At 47.3% G+C, this 22,500-nt stretch overlaps 1 protein-coding gene across 9 annotated transcripts in view; it reads right to left on the reverse strand.

Moving 5' to 3' along the window:
• The window catches only part of EBF3 (EBF transcription factor 3), a 136,987-nt gene that overhangs the window by 38,127 nt on the left and 76,360 nt on the right, over nucleotides 1-22,500 (reverse strand). For 5 of the 9 annotated variants that reach the window (XM_049855413.1, XM_049855411.1, XM_049855408.1 and 2 more), the window contains exons 7-8: nucleotides 6,607-6,688; nucleotides 2,108-2,252 (exon numbers count right to left, since the gene is read on the reverse strand). In XM_049855413.1, coding sequence (XP_049711370.1) covers nucleotides 2,108-2,252; nucleotides 6,607-6,688 — 227 coding nt within the window. The remainder of the gene's footprint in view (nucleotides 1-2,107; nucleotides 2,253-6,606; nucleotides 6,689-22,500) is intronic. The other 4 variants (XM_049855412.1, XM_049855410.1, XM_049855409.1 and 1 more) reach the window with 1 other exon arrangement.

Genomic DNA, 22,500 nt, shown 5'->3' on the forward strand with positions numbered 1-22,500 from the left:
TCTGAATTCTGACTTGATGTCTGAAAACACGTTTCCCTATCTCAAACCATTACCAAAATTCTTCTCTTTTCACAAGCAAAACAGAAGTCAACCACTGGGGAGCATTTGGTAAAAAACATTTTATGGTGTTTTGTTCCTCATTCCCTCATCAGCTGCCCGCTTCACACGCACACACAACACACACACACACTCACACACGTATACGTACATATACACATATATTTAAAAAACCAAACCCATTGCCACTGAGTTGATTCCAACTAACGGCAACTCCATGTGTGTCAGAGTAGAACTGTGCTCCATAGGGTTTTCAGTGGCTGACTTTTTGGGAGTATATCATCAGACTTTTCTCCCAGGGTGGCTCTGGGTGGATTGGAACCTCTAACCTTTTAATTAGTAGCCAAGTGCTTAAGCATCTGTGCCACCCAAGGCCTCCCTACACACATACATACACACATATACACAGGCACATACACACACAAACATGCACATACATACACAAACACACACATATATACACATACATACAAACAGGCACACAGGGACACACATACATACAGGCACACACATACACACGCACCCATACTTACATACACATATATACACACATACATACACACACATATGCATAGGTGCAAACATACACACTCATGCATATGCACACACATTCACACATGCACACGTACACACGGACATACACACACACACAAACATGCACACACACATACACACACATGCATACATAGGTATACACATATATATAAAACCAAACCCATTGCCTTTGAGTTGATTTCGATTCATGGCAACTCCATGTGTGTCAGAGTAGAACTGTGCTCCATAGGGTTTTCAATGGCTGACTTTTTGGAAGTAGATCATCAGGCCTTTCTTTCAAGGAGCCTCTGGGTGAACTTGAACCTCCAATTAGCAGCAAAGTGCTTAACTATTTGTGCCATCCAGGGACTCCCTACATACATGCACACATATACACAAAAAACATACACCCAAATACATACACAGACATACCACTCACATATGAATACACACACGAGTGCATGCACACATGCTCATCCATACACGTGCATACATATACATACACACTCACACACGTGCATATACACATGTGCATGCATATACATACGCACACATTCATATACACATGTGCATGCATATACACACGTACATACATATACATGTACATATGCATATACATATGCATATGCATATACATATACTCTACACGCTCACACATGCCTATGCACATGTATATACATACACACGTGCATATACACATGTACATGCATATACATACACACACTGACATACACATGTGCATACATACACACACTCACATACACACGTGCATATACACACGTGCATATAGACATGTGCATATATATACATAAATGCACATACACACACGTGCATACATATACATATACACACTCACATACACACCAAAAATATATACATAAACACACTTATATATATACACAGTCTCACACACATACATGAACACTCACATACACACATATGCACAGACACACGTACATACATACACATACACACATGCACACACACATACATCCATACGCACATGCATATACACACGTGCATACATACACACATACACACTCACATACGCGCACACACCACCCAGAGGCAGGCAGTGACCCCCACAGTCCCTTCTCAGCTGACTGGACCAGGCTGGACTGTCCACTGGGACATGCGCAGAGTAGTATGGGAAGGATGCTGTTGATGGGGGCTCACGACAAACCAAAAATAAAACCAAATGAATTAAAACTGCAAGGAAAGCTGTAAGCAACATAAAGTTTAAAAACAAACAAACCAGTAAAAAAAAAAACTGGAAGCTAGAGTGATGAGGTGAGCTCCAGAGCCTACTCTAGTCACTCCATGAGGGAGAGGAGCGGGGAAAAGCAGAGACCGCCCTCCTGCTCGCTGCCTGGGCCAGGTTCGGGCCTGGGGCAGCGGCAGCGGGGACCTGCAGAAGGTAACTCCACATGAACCAACAGAAAGGATGGTGTAAAGAAAAGGAAGCATTGCAAATTAAAAAAACAAAAAACAAAACGAACATGTAACATGTGCCTACCATTTTCCAGATAAGAAGGGGCCGTACCTTCTGACGGGTCCAGGCGGCGGGCCCGCCGCCCGTGTTTGGAGTTGTTGTGTACAAACATGTTGTCAGACACAGCCAGCACGTGGCCGTCCACGTTGACTGTTGTGGATACAACCACCTGCGGAGACGAAGTGGATTTGAAAACGCAGTTGGCAAAGGGAAGCCCAGCCGCCCGGTTTTTAGGTTAGGCAAAAGAAAAGCAACCTTAAATATCTCGGGGCAAAAGGGAAACCCCAGTGTCCCTGGGAAGTCGCTGCTGCTGATGTGCCTGCCTGGCCTTTTTTGGCTGAAGGTGGGGGGTGGGTTTTGTGTTTTGCTTTGTTTTGTTTTGACTCAAGATTGCTTCTCTTCAGATCCTGCTGCAGTAATTACAGTTTAATCTCTTATTATGCTAACAAGTGACTTCAATTCAGAGAAATATTCTTCTAGCCATTAGCTTCAGAAACACCCCTCTAGCCACTCATTTTAAAGCTGCTGTTTTGATTGATCTGTTCACATATTGATTGTATAGTTTATCTAATTAAACTCTGTTCACTCGGGACTGTCCTCCGCGCAGAGTACTGAGGATGAAGACTTGCCAAAACGGCTTCATAAATCAAGAGCTCTCGACGCCCCGTGTGCTACCAGCGCATGGTCGCCAGGTCAATTTTACAGTCACATTTAATGTCTGAGGATGAACTTTTTTGCATCTGAAAAGACCACATTGGGTATAAACAGTGAAAGTGTTTTCAATCCAGGGAAAGTATCCTTGCTCAAGTTCACAGTGACAGCTGGCCATGGACCCTGGTATGCCACTGGAATTTCCTCCTTTCTTCTTGAGTGAAAGGCTCCCATTCCTAGGTCCAGGCTCAGAGCACGGCCAGAGAGGCGATGATGGATAAGGCCTTCTTGAACTCCAGCTGCTGGGTGATGGAAGCAGAGAAGGAGCGCACGCCTGCAGGGACAGCCCTGCTGACCCAGACACTCTCCCAGGTGAGCCTGTGACCTGCATCCCAGAAACAACATCCCATAACAGGCCCAGGACACAGGATGTTACAGCCAGCCTGCAGGTTCTCTGTAACAGAGTGAGTCCATGCGGGGTCACTATTTCCAGAAGGACCAGATCAGCAAACATAGGTGCCCAGGTTGAACCCGGCCTTTACAAGAAGTGCCCTACTATGGTTTGAGTCTGGATTTGGGGTGAAGGAAGCCTGGTTTTTGCCAGGGTTGGGGCAGACTCAGTCCGGTCTTCAGGGCGGTGCAAGGTTCAGCACCACCTTAGTGACCCAAAACCCTACCGAGAGATGTGCACCTTCAGCAGGTGAGTGGGGAACCGGAAATAGTTCCCAGCCAGTGTCCACCCAGCAAGCTCAGTCTGGACATGTCCACACATACCATACAAAATTAGCGATCAAAAGTGGAAGGTTCACACTCACACATGAATACACTTGGGGGTAACTGATTTTTATAAGAAATCTCAGGAGCCACCAGAAGATGGCACAGCAGGGGCCGTCAGCTGGGGTAGTACCTATGATACCCGCCCCCGCAACAGCCTCTCATCGGGCAACTTTCGCAGTGATCCTCTCGCCTTTGGCCATTGCCAAGGATGCTGAGGTTTCCAGGATATCAGGCCCATCTGAAGCTGGAAGCACCATAACAGCTGCCATGAGGGTCTCAAGGTCCAGTTTCAGGAATTTTGGCGTCTTCTTGTCTTGCTGCTGGTCGCAAGGCAGACAACCACGTGGTTCTTTGGAGCACCAGTGGGAAAGTGCCTCTGCTGCCATGCTTGGCTACTCTGTTGCCACTAGTGGGCCAGGAAAGGAGCCCTGGTGGCACAGTGGTTAAAGCGCTCGGCATCGAACTGAAAGGTTGGTGGTTCCCACTCACTAGTTGCTCCTCAGAAGAAAGATGTGGCAGTCTGCTTCCGTAGAGATTACAGCCTTGGAAACCCTAAAGGGCAGTTCTACTCTGTCCTACAGGGTCTCTGTGGAGTCAGAATCTACCAGACAGCACACAACAACAAACAGTGGAGCAGGCAGAGTCCCTGGGTGGTTCACATGGTTAACGACCTTGGTTGCTAACCAAAAGGTTGGAGGTTCAAGTCCATCCAGAAGGGTCTTGGAACAAAGGCCTGGCGATCTACTTCTGAAAAACTGGCCACTGAAAACCCTGTGGAGCACAACTCTAGTCTGACATGCATGAGGTCGCCATGAGTTGGGGGTTAACGCAACGGCAACTGTTTTAGCAGGCCTAGCAGCCTTGGCCTGGGGACCAGGGCCTGTCCTCCTCCCTAGACGCCCTCCCAGCAGTTTATCTGTCAAGCCCCACACTGGGTGCTAACTGAGCTCTGTGTTCTTGGTGCGTTAGTGATGCACGTAGCTAGCATCGAGACACGGTCTCAGTCCTTTCTAAGTCTCCCGGACCATGAGATGTTAAAGAAACAAGAAAAGGTAAGAAGTATTAATTAAAAAAAAAAAAAAAGACCATCTTTGCTCTGCTGTCTACGTAGATGTTAGTTACCAAGGGAAATGGCACAGTTGAGCAGAAGGGAAGCAGACCCGCTGTGTCCGTCCCTTGGCCTGGGCCAGCCCTGCAGTGCCCCCCAGGACGTGCTGAGACCAGAAACCCGTGGAAGACACCGTGTAAGTCCCGGTGTGCTGTTAAGTCCAGTTAAGCCTTCTGAGAGGCAGGGAGATTAGCTAGAGATGGGAGGAAGTCCTTCTAGTAATGGTGGGCTCCACCATGGGCCCCAAGGTCACCTGTGATGAGGCTTCATTCCATCTTGAGCAAGATAAACAGGATGCAGTCACTGGGTCTAGCGTGGCCTCCCACCCTGCTCAGATGGATCAATATCACCAGGGCCTTGGGAAACCAAGATGTGTGAAAAATGGTGGCTTGGCAGGCTGTTTGGAAGAGACACTTTCCCAGCTACAGGGTGTCACCATGTGGCACAAAGGCCCCAGCTCCTCCGATATGCTCGCGGGACACGGAGATAGATGTCGCATGCTCACTGAAGGGCTTTGCTGTTGTTAGATGTTGTCCGGTTGGTTCTCAACTCATGGTAACCCCAAGCACGATGGAACAGAACACTGCCAGGTCCTGCGTCATCCCCGTGATTCATCGCAGATCAGACCATTGTGATCCATGAGGTTTTCACTGGCTGATTTTCCAAGTAGATCACCAGGCCTCTCTTCCTAGTCCATGTCAGTCTGGAAGCTTTGCTGAAATCTGTCAGCATCAGAGCAACATGCAACCCTCCACTGACAGATGGGCAGAGGTGCATGAGGTGCACAGGCCGGGAATCGAATCCGGGTCTCCCACATGGAAGGCAAGAATTCTACCACTGAACTACCAATCATAAAGGGCCTCAGCCTAAGCTAAATTTCTGAAAAAATACTTTGAACTATCTTGATGAGAAAAACAGTCTAAGCCCCAAATCAAAACCACTTGGTAGCTCATGCCATTGAGGGTCCTTGAGCATTGAGCCACCACTGGGGCCAGATTTTGCTGTGGTGGGTGGGTTCTCCTGCACCAGTCTTGTGTCCCAGCTCAGAATATTTTTACAATTAAGATTAGTAAAATACTCCATCATGTGTACAGTGTACCCTTCACCCCGGAGTAACTTCCCAGCCACAAAGCCAAGAAAAACATGAACTCTGATAGAATTTATCCCTGAACCTCACAAAGTGTCCACCTCTCTGCTTTAGATGGAATCCCCTGAGGCCAAACAGAGCCCTGGTTAACCTGGGTCCAGGAACATAGTCAAGCAATGAGGCATGGGGATAAGTGAGCAAGCCCCCTCCAAACTTCAGGGGAAGAAAGCTTAGCTAGGAAAACGATCTGGAATCTGTAGCGAAGCCTGTATTAAATAGGTGCAGATCTCCTTGTGAGGGGGGCCCAAGATCTTGCATATACCCAACAGTATCATTCTCCTCCCCCTGAAAATACATAAATAAACCCCTTTAAAGCAGCTTCAGCAAATGGGCTCCAAATTCTGACCTACCAAACATGAACAGTGACATACAGGCGAGGAAAAAGAGGCTAAATTAGACAGTAACATTAAGAGGACTTTCTCTGATAAACATTTTATTAAACAGTCATTCTGAAACCCACCCACCAGACCTACCATGTTTGAGCATCAGAGGGGACCCCGCTTAATCTGTGGCTCTGACAAGCTCTGTCTGTAGGATCTTCAGCACCCGCCAACAAGTCTGGGCAGTGCCCACCCTAAGAGGCACACCTTGTAAAAGCAGACAAGCTGGAGGTCCCGCTTCCAGAGATGGCTTTGGCTGAGCTATGACTGGACCTGATGACTTTGGGGTACTGAAGATACCTGATCATCTGTAAAGCATTTTACTGAAATGTTTTACTAAATGAACCAATTCTGGTTTTAAGCCAAGCCAAGATTGTCTTCTGCACACCCTCAGAACCAGAGAATTCAGGTTTCATAGTAAAAGGCAGGACCGCGCCCGCGAGTCCTTAAAAATGTGTACCTGGAACCTCCGCATATCCCGAGGGTTGCCTGCATTCTTCAAACAGTTCTGATTACACTTGAGGAAAAACTTTAGAAAGAATCTATAAAGATACAAAAACGAATATTTGTTAGGATTATCAGAAAAAAGACACAAACTTTTTACAAGAAACTCTTGTATGGGGGGTAGGTGAGACGTGACTTCCTGTTAGCTGCCCTGTAGTGGGCGATGTTGAGAGATGACCCCGGCAGAGGGTGCAGGTCACCCTGGGTCAACTGGCCATCGTGAAATACCTCCACCTATGAAAAGCCATGACTGGCATTTGCCTGGCCATTTTTTATTTTCAAGCTTCATATTAACAATTGCGATTTTTGGATCTACCATTTCTTGCCCAACAGGACATGAACCCCGGAGGAAACACTCACCCCAGGCAGGGCTCCCATATTCAGCAAATAAAAACACAGGACGCCCAGCTAAATCTGAGCTTCAGATAAGCAACAAAGAACTTTTTAGATAGGTATGTCCCAAAGCGTACCAATGCTGAAAAGTTTTTCGTTTCTTGTCTGAAATCCAAGCTTAACTGGACACCCTGTATTTTATCTGGCAACCCTAACCTCAGAGGGCATTACTGCCTCAGTAAACAGACTTTTAAAGACAGATTTAAAGAGCTACAATAGGCAGAACGGTTAAGAAGAGAAAGGCCTTTTGGGGTGTTGTTTTAAGGGCTACAGTGATTTCTATGAAACGTCTACGTGTGTTTTTAAGGGAATAAAGGAGCCCTGATGATGCAATGGTTATGCGCTGGCTGCTGACCAAAAGGCTGGTGGTTCCAACCCACCCAGCAGCTCCAAGGGAGAAAGGCCTGGAGATCTGCTCCCATAAAGATTACAGCCTAGAAAACCCTACGGGGCAGTTCTAGTCTGTCACATTGTGGTCTCTATGAGTCAAAAACCGGCTTGACGGTACCTAACAACAACAACAACAATCAATGCACCTGGATGTGAGGACGAAACCGTGGCTGTTCCCCAGGCAGAGAGCAGAACCAGCCGTGGGAGTTGTTTCTACCTCCCGCCAAGCCTGGCCACTGGGTTTTGAGGCGTGAAGCTCCGGTGTCCTGACAGTGTGTTGAGATGCAGTAGCAAAACCTCACTGCACTGACCTCTCCTTTCCTACCCGCTCAGTGATGGAGGCAGAATTCCCACCTTACAACAGGGACAAACTGACACAGGGCCACCTGACTGCAACACCCACCAGGGAAAAAACAGGGGATCTTGTCCCCGTACAACCTCGCCTCAACTCAAGAAGGCCGCGTCCACCGTGAGCTGAAGGTACATTTCCACACTGACCCCCAGTGTCTCCACACGCTGCCCGTCAACATTACAAACAAAATCCGCCTCTATTTGCTTTCAAAACACAGTCTGCCCTACTTGGCACTGATTCGCTTTTTATAAAGTTTCACACGATTTCCTCAAGTTCCAAGGTTCCTTGTTGACAATTATCATTTCAGAAAATAAAAAGGCTCAGTGGCCTAAGACTCGTTTCTCTAACCGAGTGAGACTCGGTGTGTCCTGGATGACTTTTGACCACGGCAGAGGAAAATCCAATTGATGGGAACAGGAATCACGGACACTTGATTGAATTTTCTTACATACCAACAGGCCTGCGATTTTCGGCCAGAATTTACATCTTTTATTAGCTCGGCTCACCTATACACTCAGCTCACAATGCCTCTTAAGGCCATCTGCCATCAGCGTACAGTAAGTCACTTGATATTCCACCCACCGATTTTTCCTAACAACCACCGTGCAATTAAACGCCGTGCACTCTGCAGCGAGGTAAATTAAGCACACCTGCGTCCAGGCTACGTTTGAACTGCGTCAGGGCCTAACAAGGTGAGGGCACCACAAAGTTATCGTCCTGTCAGGCAATTAGGTTTTCACTTTGGGGACAGCCACATGGCGCAATTATACCACACATTACCACCCAGCTAATCTGAGCAGGCGCAGCCCGGAAGTCGCTCCTTGGCAAGGTACCTGCACAGAGCTTCACAGCGGTATGAATGGGCTTTCCCTCAGAGCAGGAGTCTTTAAAACCCTTGATGTCTTTTTAGCCAGTTTGCCCTTTTACTCCAACAGAAAGAGGGTGGTGACGATTTCCCAAACAGGCGCTGCCCTAGGATTCTCACCATGAGCTGGGCTGGACCATCATCACTTGTAGAAATGAGCAGGATGATGTTGGGTGCTGGGCCCCATGAACTGCCTGAGTGTGAACACACACACACTCACACACACTTTCCCATACACACACACCCCACACCACACACTGTGCACACCACACACAGACCACAGTCACCCACACACAGGCACCATACCACACACACCCCACAGTCATGCACACACCACAGTCACACACACACACACTATACCACACACACACTATACCACACACACACCAGTCACGCACACACCACAGTCACACACACGCCACAGTCACACACACACTATACCACACACACACACCACAGTCATGCACACACCACAGTCACACACACACTATACCACACACACACACCACAGTCACTCACACACACGCATATACACCACACATACCTCACACACATACCACAGTCACTCATGCACAAACATATACACAACACACACACACCACAGTCACACACACATGCACATACATCACACATACATCACATACACTCACAACCACACATCCTCACACACACCATACCACACACACACCAGTCACTCACATGCGCATATACACCACACATACCTCACACACACCCTAACACACACACACCATACCACACACACACCAGTCACACACACATACACCACACGGACATCACACACGCACACCCTCACACATACCATACACTCACACACATCACATACATTATACATACTCTCTTGCACACACACCACACACCCTCACACACACTCACACACACCATACACACACATTTCATACATTATACACACCACACACCTTTACACACACACATACACACACCACAGTCACACTCACATGCATATACAGCGCACATACATCGCACACACACCACATACATTATATGCACCACACATTCTCTCACACACATAACATACGTTATACACACTCATGCACACACACCACACACCCTCACACATATGCACACCATACACACACATTATACACACCATACACCCTCACACACATGTATCATACCACACACACCACAGTCACTCACACACACCCATATACACCACACAGTCATCACACACACGCATCACAAACATCTTACTATTACGTACACTCACACATGCCATACTCACACCATGAACATTATACACACCACACACCCTCACACATACCGTATACACACATCGCATACATTATACACACCACACACCCTCACAGGTACACACACCATACCACACACACACTCTCACACCTTCACACACTAGAACACATACCACACCACACACTCTCACACCCTCACACACTAGAACACACACACTCATATTCACACACATTCTCACACTCATATTCACACACATTCACACATGCACACACATTCACAGACACACACACTCTCATTCTGTCCGAGGCAATGATCACGCCTGCCTGTCCTGAGTGCCTAAGGAGTGTTGTGAGCATGTGGGAAGCCCTGTAGAGTGCTCCCTGGAGAGAGAGCAGGCTCTTGTGAAGCACTCAGGTCCCAATCACACCAACAAGGGGAAGTGCAGCAACAATCCGCCTGGGCCTCAGGACATCATGAGGACAGACAGCGGGGAGGAGGAAGCAGCTTCTCACGCACTTTCTACCCTTGTTTTATGTCTGGCTCAAAGACTCAATGAAGCCCGCAGAAGGTAGTGGCCTGATGTGGCCACCAGGTGACCACAGACACTGCATACTATCAGGTACACAGGACACAGGTGTGCTCTACCTGGGAAGTGCTCAATGCGATGCACCGTTCTGGTGTTTGGGGGGCACGGGTGAGAAAACTGAAGGCCTGTCGAGGGAAGTCCAATGGTCACTCCCACCCTTGACACAATTACCCTTTAACTGGCTTTTTCCTAAGAAATATCTGATAACCACTTTACATACCTCACTTCCAGACTCTCATCCACAAAGGATTTAATACTCTTGTTATGAGACGAAAAATCTCTCCTAACTCAGAAAATCTTTGGCGTTAGCACCAATAAACTCTTTATTACTGCTAAACATGGATCTGCTACTCGATGGCAGAAAGGAGATAAAAATCCTCACCTGTCATTAGTACAGGACGCTTAATTGCGTACAGTGCGTTTCTCGGTGCGTCTGTCGGCCCATCGTCAGATTGACCATCCTGTGCACTAATTCCCTGACCCCGTCTTTATTTCCCTAAAGAGTCGTCATCTTGCACGGTAGGTACCAGGGTAAATCAAGCTTGAAATATGGGCTTTATTTACTTGTTTCTCCCAGGCGGGAGGGGAAGACTGCCACTAAAGACAAGCTGCGGCACCTCAGTAGCAACGCCCCAGTAATATTCAACTCAGCTTACAACATTCCGGAAAGTTCTCCATAGCTATCAGAAGGGTAAAAGGTGTGATCTTATTACTTCTGAAGTCAGGCCTCCTAATTAGGACAGAATGCCCCCAGCTCCAACTGGCTCCCCGTCTCAGTCATCAGGACCAAGGAAGATGGATTGAGACGCACCCTTGGCTCCGTCTCTGGAGCCAGCCCCTGAGCCACTGATATCTTGTGTTTAAGCTAGAAATTCTAAGGCCATTTTCATCTCCACAAGGACAGTTATCCGATTGTTCTAGCCTAACTGTTGCCCTCACTGTACCCAAAGAACGAAGTTGAACGTTGGGTCTGCACTGCGTTTCTATCAGAACCCACTCAGCAACCCTAACGCTGCGGACAGTGCTGAGCGCCAGGCAGCAGAAGGCGGACACTTTAGGTTGGGCTGAAATAAACAACGGGACCAGCCACTTTAACCAGGACCCAACCTAGGTGTTCCAAAACACGGGGCCAGCCTCCACCACCATCACCAGTTCCAAAGTCTGCTCGGTCTCTGTGTGTTTAGGCTATGAATTAGTTCATTTATGTTTACTTTTATGAAGCTGATTAACCAGAGCTTCGCTATCTGATGAAAATCATTTTAATTGTAGTGTTAGGCTCCTGTGTAATATCCATTACATTAGGAACTGTTTAAATTCTACATGGGCATTGTGTAAATTGGCCCTCTGTGAGCTCGCAGGCAATTAGGACCAAACGGCTCTCCTTTAAACGACTACAGAACTTTGTGGTGGTGTTCACAACAATGAGAAACAAAGGAGGCTGTTTAATTGTAATTTAATGGGGTACCAAGGAGTCTGTGGCATTAGATGCTGGCAACAGAGAGCAAGAGAGAAAAATTAACTGCAATTATGTTTGATTAAAGCTATCCTTCTCAATAATCAGTGGTCCTGACAGGCCATGGGGCTCTAGTGGGCTTCAGGATGGCAAAAGGTGTTGAGCAATATTAGGGCCAATAAAGGAGATATTAGCATAGCTAATTACAGCCCTGCAAAACCTGTAAAGGGGGCCTCTGTGTATTGTAATGTGTGAAATAATTGGCCGAGGCCGTTATCAATTACATAAGGAATGAATTTGGTTTGTCAGAGAAAAGCTGATGAGATGCGTTTCATCTGACACTGTTCTCTTCCTTCTCTTCTCTCACACTCCCGTGCAAAGAACTTCTCCACTTTTAACCAAAGCTGCAACCTACCTGCAGCCACATCGCTGATGAAATGCTCTCGCCTGCGCTGCCACGGCAGCTTTTCACCCACCTGAAGCCACCAGTCATGTAACAGTGATGTCCTCCCCTCTGGTCAAAGGAGAAATAGATTGTCTCCTTAAACGTGCGGTAAGCCTGGCCTCGCACCCCGGTAATTGAGGCGCCAAGGAAACTTTGCGTGGTTTTCATTTCCCGCCTTTGGCGTGTGGACATCTCTTGTCTGGAATTGCCTGCTTCCCAGCACCACAGAAACCCAACAAAGGAGTTTCTTGTTTTGTTTTGGTTTTTAATTGCCAAGTTTTAGACTGTTCCAGGGCTTGGTTTTGCCAGTGTTTGAAAATGTAAGTCGCAGAATGGACTTGTTTGGCCATGTGAAAAGGCGCCTCATCAAACAGGGTGTGACTCCTGCATGGGGCCCACCTTCATCTCCTGGTTAAGGTGGCCACATTCAACAGGCTTCTACCAGATCTCCCCAACACCCAGATTCAGGCTTCCAGCCTCTGTCTTAGCTGTCAGGACCTTCTCCTTTGGCCTTCAGTTATGGCTAATGTGGGGAACCTGGGTCAAGAACAAAAAATATTGGTGTCTTATATGGGGGGGCACAGTTTTCAGGCAGAGTTCTTAATAAGCAGCACACTAATGTGGCACCAGGTAGGCCTCAATGCCATCAATCAAAACCCAGAGCGCCGTGTGTAAATCATGCAGTGACAGCTTCCGAGTTAGCCAGGAACCCCAAGAGAGTCCAATCCAGGCCAAGACCCCACGTCTATAGTTGTTATTGAACCTAGCATGTAAAACCAGAAGACAATTTTAATACGGCATAACCTGGACAAGAAGAAGTAAGGAAGGACCAACCAGAAAGTGCAGTCAGAAAAGTCACAGCCCACTGGTGGTCGCGTGGGCCTGGGGGAAGAGGGGGCTGGGGGCATTTCCTTGGGGGCGATGACAATGTCTGGGAGCTGGATGGAGTGGTGGTCACACAAACACCATGAATATACTTAACGCCACTGAAATGTTCACCTTCAAACGGTGCGGTTTATCTCACGTCATTTTCACCTCGATTTTATAAAAGAAGTACCACCCCACACCGGAAACCGAGAGTCCAGAAGCACGTGGACGGCAAGGCCCTTATTGTGCTATTGAAATGAAATAGTTAAGGGTCAAATGAAAAGATAGAGCCTGTAAGAGACTTTTCCCTGACTGATAAGAGAGTGGCCACGGAGGGCTGGCTCGCAGTCTCTGCTAATTACTGAGAAGTCCCTGAAAGCAGTGGCCGCAGCTGTGCTGTGTGCACACCCGGTCATCAGTCGCTGGAGTATTGATTACTGAGCAATTCTAGCCGATCGGGTTCTGGGGCTTCAGAGACAATGTGTTTCCCTCACCAAATCTGTAATGAGCAGTTCCTATACAAGACTGCACTCTGCTGACATCAGATCTCTGCACTGAGATAGTACACAGGTCAATACGTATCGGATTTCCAAAACGCGCGGGTCTTAATGTCAGGCCTTGCTTTTCCCCCCTCTCCTGCCATTAGCTATTACTGGGCTCACGTTCTTTAATGCCATCCAGGAGAAAAATCTACTCCATTAGTCTGATTTATTCTTCAAATATGCCATGACAAATTGCTTTAACACCAGACTTATTAAATTCTTGTACATTTCAAGTTATGGGTCTCATATCCTTGTGGTATCGCCATGACGTCATCACCAAGGGGCAGAGGGTAACAGTATTGAATTTTACGGCGAGGCCCAGATGTCTTTTTTCAGGGTCTCCCCACTCCCGCCCACCCCCCCACCCCCGGCTGAAAGGTCTGGGGTTGTTGGATTCCCCGCCGCCAGTCCCTGGTCCCTGTGCGGCATCCCCACAGCGCGCGTGGTATCCTGCGTGTAAATGCAGATGTATAAGGATTTGAAAATATCCACGGCTTGACTCGCGGTTCAACAATTACTGGCCTTTGTCTGCAGGCGCCTCTCCACTGTAGCAGCTTCCGTCTCTGGTGGACCTGAGCTATTCTACTTTCCCTCGCTGTAGTAACCACACCGCATTAACAATATTTGTACTACAATCGCCAGGGGACCCACTTCCCAGATTCTATCACTTCTTTATCTCCTGACAAATACCTCACTATCGAACATTATTAGGTTTAGAAAATTAACCCTTCACAGCCTGGAGCCGCACCAGGTCCCACCATCCCTCCAAAGAGCCTTATCGCTAAATTTCCACTATAATGGTTTTCCCTTTTCATCGCAATTTCAGCCTCAGCTGTCAAGAGGCACTTATAGATACCATGATCTTGTACTTTTGCAATGATTCTCATTAAAATGATGCCAAAGAGATCTGATGGGATTTAATGGCTCTGCCGGCCAGTTCAATATCCATAACAGGAGCGTCCGCCAAGGCTTCCGTTTGGAGGACTTTGTATGACTTGCATTAAACTTTCCAGGGTGGCTTTAATGCTCTCAGATAAGTACAGCCCAGGTAGACACTCCAAAAGCAAACGCAGCCCGGAGTTCTAGGCTTTGTCAGTTACTCTCCCCGGCTGGCTGGCAGGATTCTCGTTAGTATTTTTTGTAACTGTTCCTGATTTTTCATGATGGTTTTGATAAGGTTATCTGTTTAAGGGAAGTCAACTGCACAACACAAAGAAACGTGAAGTGTGCTGTATTTACACAAGGGCTCTTGTTTCAAGTGCCTATCTTTCTTTTTCCCCCTTTACCTATTTCTCTATTTCTAATGGGCAAAGTAGCGTTGACATTATTTCTTCGGCAGATCACTCGTCCTGTCAATCAGTCTGCATTTTGTCTTTTGCTGCGGGCTCATTAAAACAGCTTCCTCACTCCCTCTGGACACTGCTCCATTTGCCAGCTCTGATCACGGAGCTCCTTATTTAAGAAAAATGCCAGCGTCACTTGGCTCACATCAAATGCACCCCCACTGACTTGTTGCCAGCTCCGGGGGAGACTTTTACAGGTTGTGCAAAGACTAAGTGGCTCTGCTTACCGAACTTTGGGCTGCAAACCTCTCCTGCCAGTGCACGTGCGTTTTTAGGGATCTGAAGGTAGTGGGGCCACTTTTGGCCACTCCGGTTTCCACCAGCCACCAAGGCTGTTCTCAAAACAAACGTGAGGCTTTTTTTTTTTTTTTTTCTAACCTCCAAGTAGGAAGCTCATCCTTTTCTACTCAAATGTACATCTTTCCCACCCATGCCAGCTTGCTTAATTAAGAACCATCATCTTTGTAGGTTGAATTATTAATAAAAAAAAAAAAATCGCATTTTAAATCAAGCCCGTGCAAGCAGGCAGGACACCAGTGTTGAACCCGCCTCTGCCAGGCTCTCCAGCCTTTTAGGTCCTGATTAAAAACTTATTAAAACATTATAAATGATTAATGGGCGCACAGCTCTGAGTGGCAATTATTAGTTTTAATGCAGGTAATGCAGCTTAATGAGGGGCACATGTGTGCAAAGCCTTAACTTCATTACTCCCGCGTGTCAACAAATACAAGAGAAATGTGCAGCCAGCCCATCCATTACGTGGAAGGGCACCAAGCTTTCTCCCTTCACCTTCCTTTGTTGGTGAACCAGGAACCGTAAATTAATCCCTCTCCGTGGCTCCGGGGAAGACTGAGGTGTTTGGACCATACTCTGCACCCCACACAGCCCTGCCCTGGAGTCCTAACATTCCACAGAAGACCTTCTCGGGCCTCTGGTACCTGGGAACCTGTCCCTGATCTTCTGCGGGTTGACACTGTCTCCACTTAGAGACGAAAGCTACCACACTCAGAGCTGGTGGGGCTTCCTGCCTTCCTAGTTTTAAAAGGTCTGTGGGTGGAGGGGCTTAATTCAATCCACTGGGTGCCTGGTTCAAGCTAGCATGTTTCCCTAAATATGCAGGGGTGATTCCACTGCACTCGCTTCTGATGGCTCATCTCCTGTGCTGGGTGCAGAGTAGTGTGTCTGTGAGACAGAGACAGAGAGGGTTTGGGGGGGTGGTGAGAGGGAGGGAGATAGATGTGAAGACAGAGGGGAGGGAGTAGGAGGGAGAGAAAGAGATACGGAGACAGAGATGACATATATAATATATATACAGAAATATACATAGAGAGAGAGGTTATATAAAGAGGGGGAGGGAGATAGATATCAAGACAGAGGGGGTGGGTGTAGGTAGAGAGAGAGACAGACAGTCTATTTGTATATACATAGATACATGTATAAATAAATACAGGGCCCTGGTGGCACAGTGGTTAAGAACTCAACTGCTAACCAAGAGGTTGGCAGTTCCAACCCACCAGCCACTCCTTGGAAACCCTATGGGGCAGTTCTACTCTGTCCTATTGGGTAGCTATGAGTCAGAATTGTCTTGACAGCAATTTTTTTTTTTTAATACATACATACATATAACCCAAAATATATGTGTGTATATACACATATGTATACATCCAAAAACCAAAAACCAAACCCACGGCCGTAGAGTCGATTCCAACTCATAGCAACCCTATAGGACAGAGTAGAACTGCCCCGTAGTGTTTCCAAGGAGCGCCTGGCGGATTCAAACTGCCACCCTCTTGGTTAAGTGCTTCAGCTCTTAACCACTATGCCACCAGGGTTTCCATATGTATACGTATACATATAAATATATATATATAGAGAGAGAGAGAGCCCTGGTGGTGTCCTGGTTAAGCATTCGGTTCCTAACCAAAAGGTTGGCAGTTCGAATCCACCAGCCAATCCTTAGAAACTCTATGGGGCAGTTCTAGTCTGTCTTTAGGATCGTCATGAGTTGGAATCAACTGGACAGCAATGGGTTTGGTTTTTTGTTTTATATGTGTATATATGCACAGAGAGAGAGAGAAGGGGGTACAGAGACAGAAAACAAGAGATTATATAACATGTGTGTATATATACATATATATAGAGAGAAGGGGGTACAGAGAGACAGTGAACGAGAGATTATATAACATATGTATGTATATATACATACAGAGAGAGAAGGTATAGGTACAGAGAGGTTATATAATATACAGATATATATTATATACACAATTTCTCTCCACATACATAAAAAGAGAGAGGGAGGGAGAAAAATACAGAGCAAGACACAGAAACAGAGGCACAGAGCGTGTCCCCTGCCAGCAGGGCACCCTGACGCCAGAACACAGAGACACAGGAAGTACCAGGCGGCAGTGGCTACAGCGAGATTTCAGGACAAGCTCGGGGTCTGCGAAGAGGCCCGTGGTGAACACTTGCATTTAGGACGCTGAGTGTGGGGAGCCTGAGCGATTCCTCAGCCACAAAGAAGCCCACACACGTGACGGCCCCACCTGGGACGCTGAGCCAGGGCCTGCGTGACCACCGCAGGGGGCAGCCTTTGCGGGGAGCAGGCTTTGTGGCTCAGCCCACACGCCACCCCCTATTTTCTGTTTGTGACAAGCAGGTCGGTCCTGGCTGATCCCCACTCTCCGTATGAAGAGTCTTCAGGGCTATTTGCATCATTTTATCGCTAATGTATAATATATAGCTCTAAAGTGAGCCAAGTACTGTCTTGTTACTGAGCATAAAAAAGTAAGGGCAATAAAGATACATTAGTTCTCTCAAGCACAGCAGCGATAACGCAAGCAAGAAAGGTTGCTGCTTGGAGTTAAGAGGCAACGTTTCTGCCTGACTAAGACAATGGAAGAGGAAAGAAAATGTCAAATCAAGAAAAGCTGGATTTAGAGATGAGGCAGCCCAGGATGACGTGGGCGCCATATTTTGTGAAACTATAACGCTGTTGGCAGCAAAGACCCGTGTTTCTGATTCATCTAGGGCCGCATGGCAAAGCTTTGTCAGTCTGTGCAAGGTATAAATAATTCAGGGTGAGAGATGGCAATTACAGGGCCCTGCACAACCAAAATGAATATTTTATGAGGACTAAAACTGCTCTGGAATGAATCATACACATGGAGTCACACACACATGGCTAGTGGGCTCATACATGCCAGCCCGAGGAGAGAGGAGCTACGGCCCTGCCTCTTTCCGGGCGCCGACTGTGAACCTGGAGAACGGTAATAAGCAAACATGGACCAGGCTCCCCCGAGGGGCACCGTGCTCCCACCCTCTTGATAAGCGCCTGGCCCATAAAGCGCACAGCAGGAGGCATGAGACCACGCCAAGCAAACTCTTCACGGCTACACCCCATGAGTTCGGTTTTAAAGAGTAGTTCCGAATTAGCATCGTGGCCTGGCTTATTATTTCAACTGTTGAAACTATAATAGGTTTAGGCTGGGCTTTCTCCACGTGAGAAAATGGTCTGGGGTCTGGTACAAGAAGGAGGAATGGCTGTGTTGCCCCAGTGAAATCTGAGAGGGCGAAAGGAAGGAGCTGAGGACTGACTGGTACAGATGGTGAACACTCTCAGCTGCTCATGTAAAGGCTGGAGGTTCAAGTCTACCCAGATGTGCCTCGGAAGACAGGCCTGGTGAACTATTTCCAAAAACCCAGTCACTGAAAACCCTGGGGAGCACAGTTCTACTCTGAGACACATGGGGGTCACTGTGGGTTGTAGTTGACTCAGTGGCAACTGGGTTTGTTGTTGTTGTTTAAAGGAGGGAGGGGTGTATGCCTCTGTGTGCTTTATTTTCACACTCTTCAGTGTGGTTTTTTGTTTTCCTTTCAAATAAAAGCATGTTCTTAGGTTCTTCCTCTGCCTTTTGGGCCTGAATCTAACATGGTCCAGGTCATTCGACATGGGGGCGAGACCGGAGCTTTTAATGTACTCATGTCCAAACTCCCACGTAAAAGTCCAGGTCCCTCAACTTGCGGGTGAGACCCGACCTTTCAATGTGCTCATGTCCAAACCCTCAGGTAAAAGTTACTTTCCTCACTTTGAAAAGCGGTCTGCTCCTAATAGGGGTAGGATTATGCCCAAAGATATCTTTAAAGCCTGAAAGGATGGTTTCAGCTGCTACATTTCCTCCAAAAATGCTCCTGGTGAAATGCGGGAACAAATAACAACATTGTTCACGAGGCCAAGCCAGCCCAGCCCCACCAGTGAATGGCTATTGTGTTTGTCCAGCTACTGATACCTGGGCTTTTGTGGTGGAAAGAAGGTCGCGGCTGTGACATCAGCACAGCACAAGTGGCCCTCTGTGCAGACACTCAGAGAAGGCCCTCACTTCGGTGGGAACCAGGCACCAGATCCCTCAAAGAACGTTTTCTTTAAATTCAACTCCAATGCATTGTTTATGAAAACAAGGCTATGAGGTATATTAATAATTTGATAAATAGGGATTTTCCCTTAATTATTCATGAAGAACATTTGGCAACAGTAAAATTATATTCGCAGAACAGGTTTATAAACCAGCTAATTATAAATTAAGTATGCAAGAGAAAATTGCTAACCTTGAAACTAAAATATTTTACGATTCCACAATTCAAATTGGTAGAGAATTATCAAGACCCCAGTGTGAGCAGAGAGTGCGGCCTGGCTGTACGGATGATGGGGCACAGGCCAGGGGGGGACAGCAGAGAAAATAGACAAAGAAGGGACAGTGCCCCCACCCCACCCCCACCGCAACTTCCAAAGAGGGGTTCCGAAAATCATCGGTGTCCATCCCAGGAGTCGGTCAGCATCCTCAGAGAGGGGGGCCTGACTCTCAGGAGAGGACGCCCATGTGTTTTCAGGACCCGACACACAAATGGTCCAGCGGGCTTCCGGGGTCTCCACGGACCGCCTGGCCCCTCGGTGCCCCCTGCAGGCCAGGTGAGGGGAGGAGCGTGGTTCCTCATCTGCCCACTAGAGGGCTTCCCGTATGGGCGGCCCTGCTGTGAGCCAGGGAGGGTGTGCCCAGTGCAAATGCCCTGGACAGGCCTGCTGGGGGCTGGCCGCCTCAGCCCTAGCTCCTCTGCCTCCAGCACACTGCCCTTGGAGGGAGCTCTGTGCAAACGCAGGGGTCTGGGAGCTTACACACACCTCCCATGCCAAGACCTCTGCAGCCACCCTGGCCGAGGGAAGCTGGTGGTCAGCAACACGTTCCTAGTGCATCTCAGAAACGATTTTCTTGACTTGTTAGATGAGAGAAGACAGGGGTGAGCCTTCTGCTCACTTTTTTTTAACAACTACATAGCCTAATGTTGAGTAGACGTAACAAAATTACGGGGCACGACCAAGGTGAGTCAATGGAAGAAGGAAAGCCCTGGGCTGTTCTGTTGTTATTGTTTAAAAAAGTACTCTGTGCACACTGATTTCCTTTCCCGTGGGCATTCCGCAGCTGTAAAAATGGAGAAACTCAGAAAACATGTAGCCAGCCCTCGCCCACCATGCCAAGGAGGCCATGTCACTCCCCTTCCCTGACATCAAAGAGAAAATGAGCAAGATCCATTTAAGTGCATTTCTTTCTTTCCTTTTTTGTTTATGAAGAGTCGTGACTTCCCCAAGAGTAAAAGCCCCACTAATTGCTCATGTAACAACGACGACAGAGCAGGTGGTACTTTAATACCCCAGCATGGCCCTGACACTTGGAGACACAGCTGCAGGTCAGGCAGCCCACCAATCCGGGGAGGTCTCTGGGAACTCAGATAATGAAAATTTTTTCATGTATAAAATCCTTAATCAAAATGCTACTGGTGTCATCTTGTAGTGCAGACACTGCAACTTAAAATTAATATACAACAGAACCTTTAACCAAGTGAACAATCCCTGCCTGCACCGCGCACGTGCCTCTGAACTGTGGTGCGACACGGGCCCTGGAATGTCAGGGCACCAGGCGGCAGGCAGCCCCACAACGTCGCCCCACGGTGCCAACCCCACCAAGATCCAGTCGAAACAGAGTCCCCAAGGTCTGGAGGGACTCCGAAATTTGAAGACAAACCAAGCAAGATGACGTACTATAGGCCATGTCACAGCCCAAGAGGGGTGACGCGCACCAAAGCCAACCCCGGGCTGATTTTTGGCACAGCGCTGACCCAGCTTACGCCGATGAGTTTAACTCTATCAGCTGGTACCTCAAGAATATTTTTCTCACTTGGAATAGACTATTTGCCATTTGATAGGATACATTTCTTTTCTTTACCTCTGGGATGCTCCACAGATGCTAAGCAACTTCCCCTAACAATATTTAAATTGCTTACAAAGCTTCTCTAAATATTTGCTATGTATTTAGCATGCCTAAGATCTGCCCGTGATTCCAAAGTCTTTTTGTTGTAAATTGCAATTTTACAACTTCATGCTCGTGATATATTTTGACGAAGCTTTGCTGACACCCTCTATCGGCCTCCAAAGGCAAAATAGCTGACGGTCCACGAGCCACCAGAGAACTCTCAATTTGTCGTGAGCCTGGAGCTACTTTGCCATCTTCAATCTGCATGGAGAAAGATTAAACATTCAATTTGTTACCTGATAGGCCACAAGGTTCGCCACTTACCATACAAATGGAAAACATTACTGCCGTTCCCCAACTTCCTTGCTTGAGTATTTTATTATTTGTAATATTTACTTCAGGGAAATTATGATTCATGTCATATTTATCTTCATGAAAAATGAGCATCTAAATGGAAATCACCTTTTGAATGTACCAGGATATAGCGTAATACTAATATGCTTCATGAACTATAAAATTTAGTCACAGTATATGGATACATTATAGCATGGCTTTAAGACTCTCACACGGAGCACATTTTCTCCGTGTTAAGCTGATACTCGCAGCCCTGATTCCAGTTTGATAATCATTACGCTTACACACTGGTACAAGTCCCTGCTTGTAGATTTATGAGCTCCTCAGCTCTTTTGCATTAATCTGCCTCTGAATAAGCTATTCGCACTTCCTCGCTGCATTCAGGAAATTGAAATAAGGTGCAAATTTGTAGGCCTTAAATCTGAACAAGCACAGACAGATATTTTTCACCTGATACCATTCATTTGTTTCAAGTAAATACAAAAGGCATTTTTTATTCTTTGTCTTTGTCCTGAGGCCATTCTTCATTAAAACAACTGTGGTGTTTGTGCCTCCATATTTACATCCGCTTTTGCAGAAGTCAGAGTTAAAATGAACTAGCTGCAATTAGCTCCCAGTCAGCTCGTGGGGGCACTGGTATGGGTGCAGGCCCCAACAGACCCTTTGGGGGCCCACGGCCTCCTGGTTTGCCACACAAGGATGCATCACTGTGCATTTTCAACACA

This window comes from Elephas maximus, chromosome 16, assembly GCF_024166365.1.
Source record: "Elephas maximus indicus isolate mEleMax1 chromosome 16, mEleMax1 primary haplotype, whole genome shotgun sequence".
NCBI lineage: Eukaryota > Metazoa > Chordata > Mammalia > Proboscidea > Elephantidae > Elephas > Elephas maximus.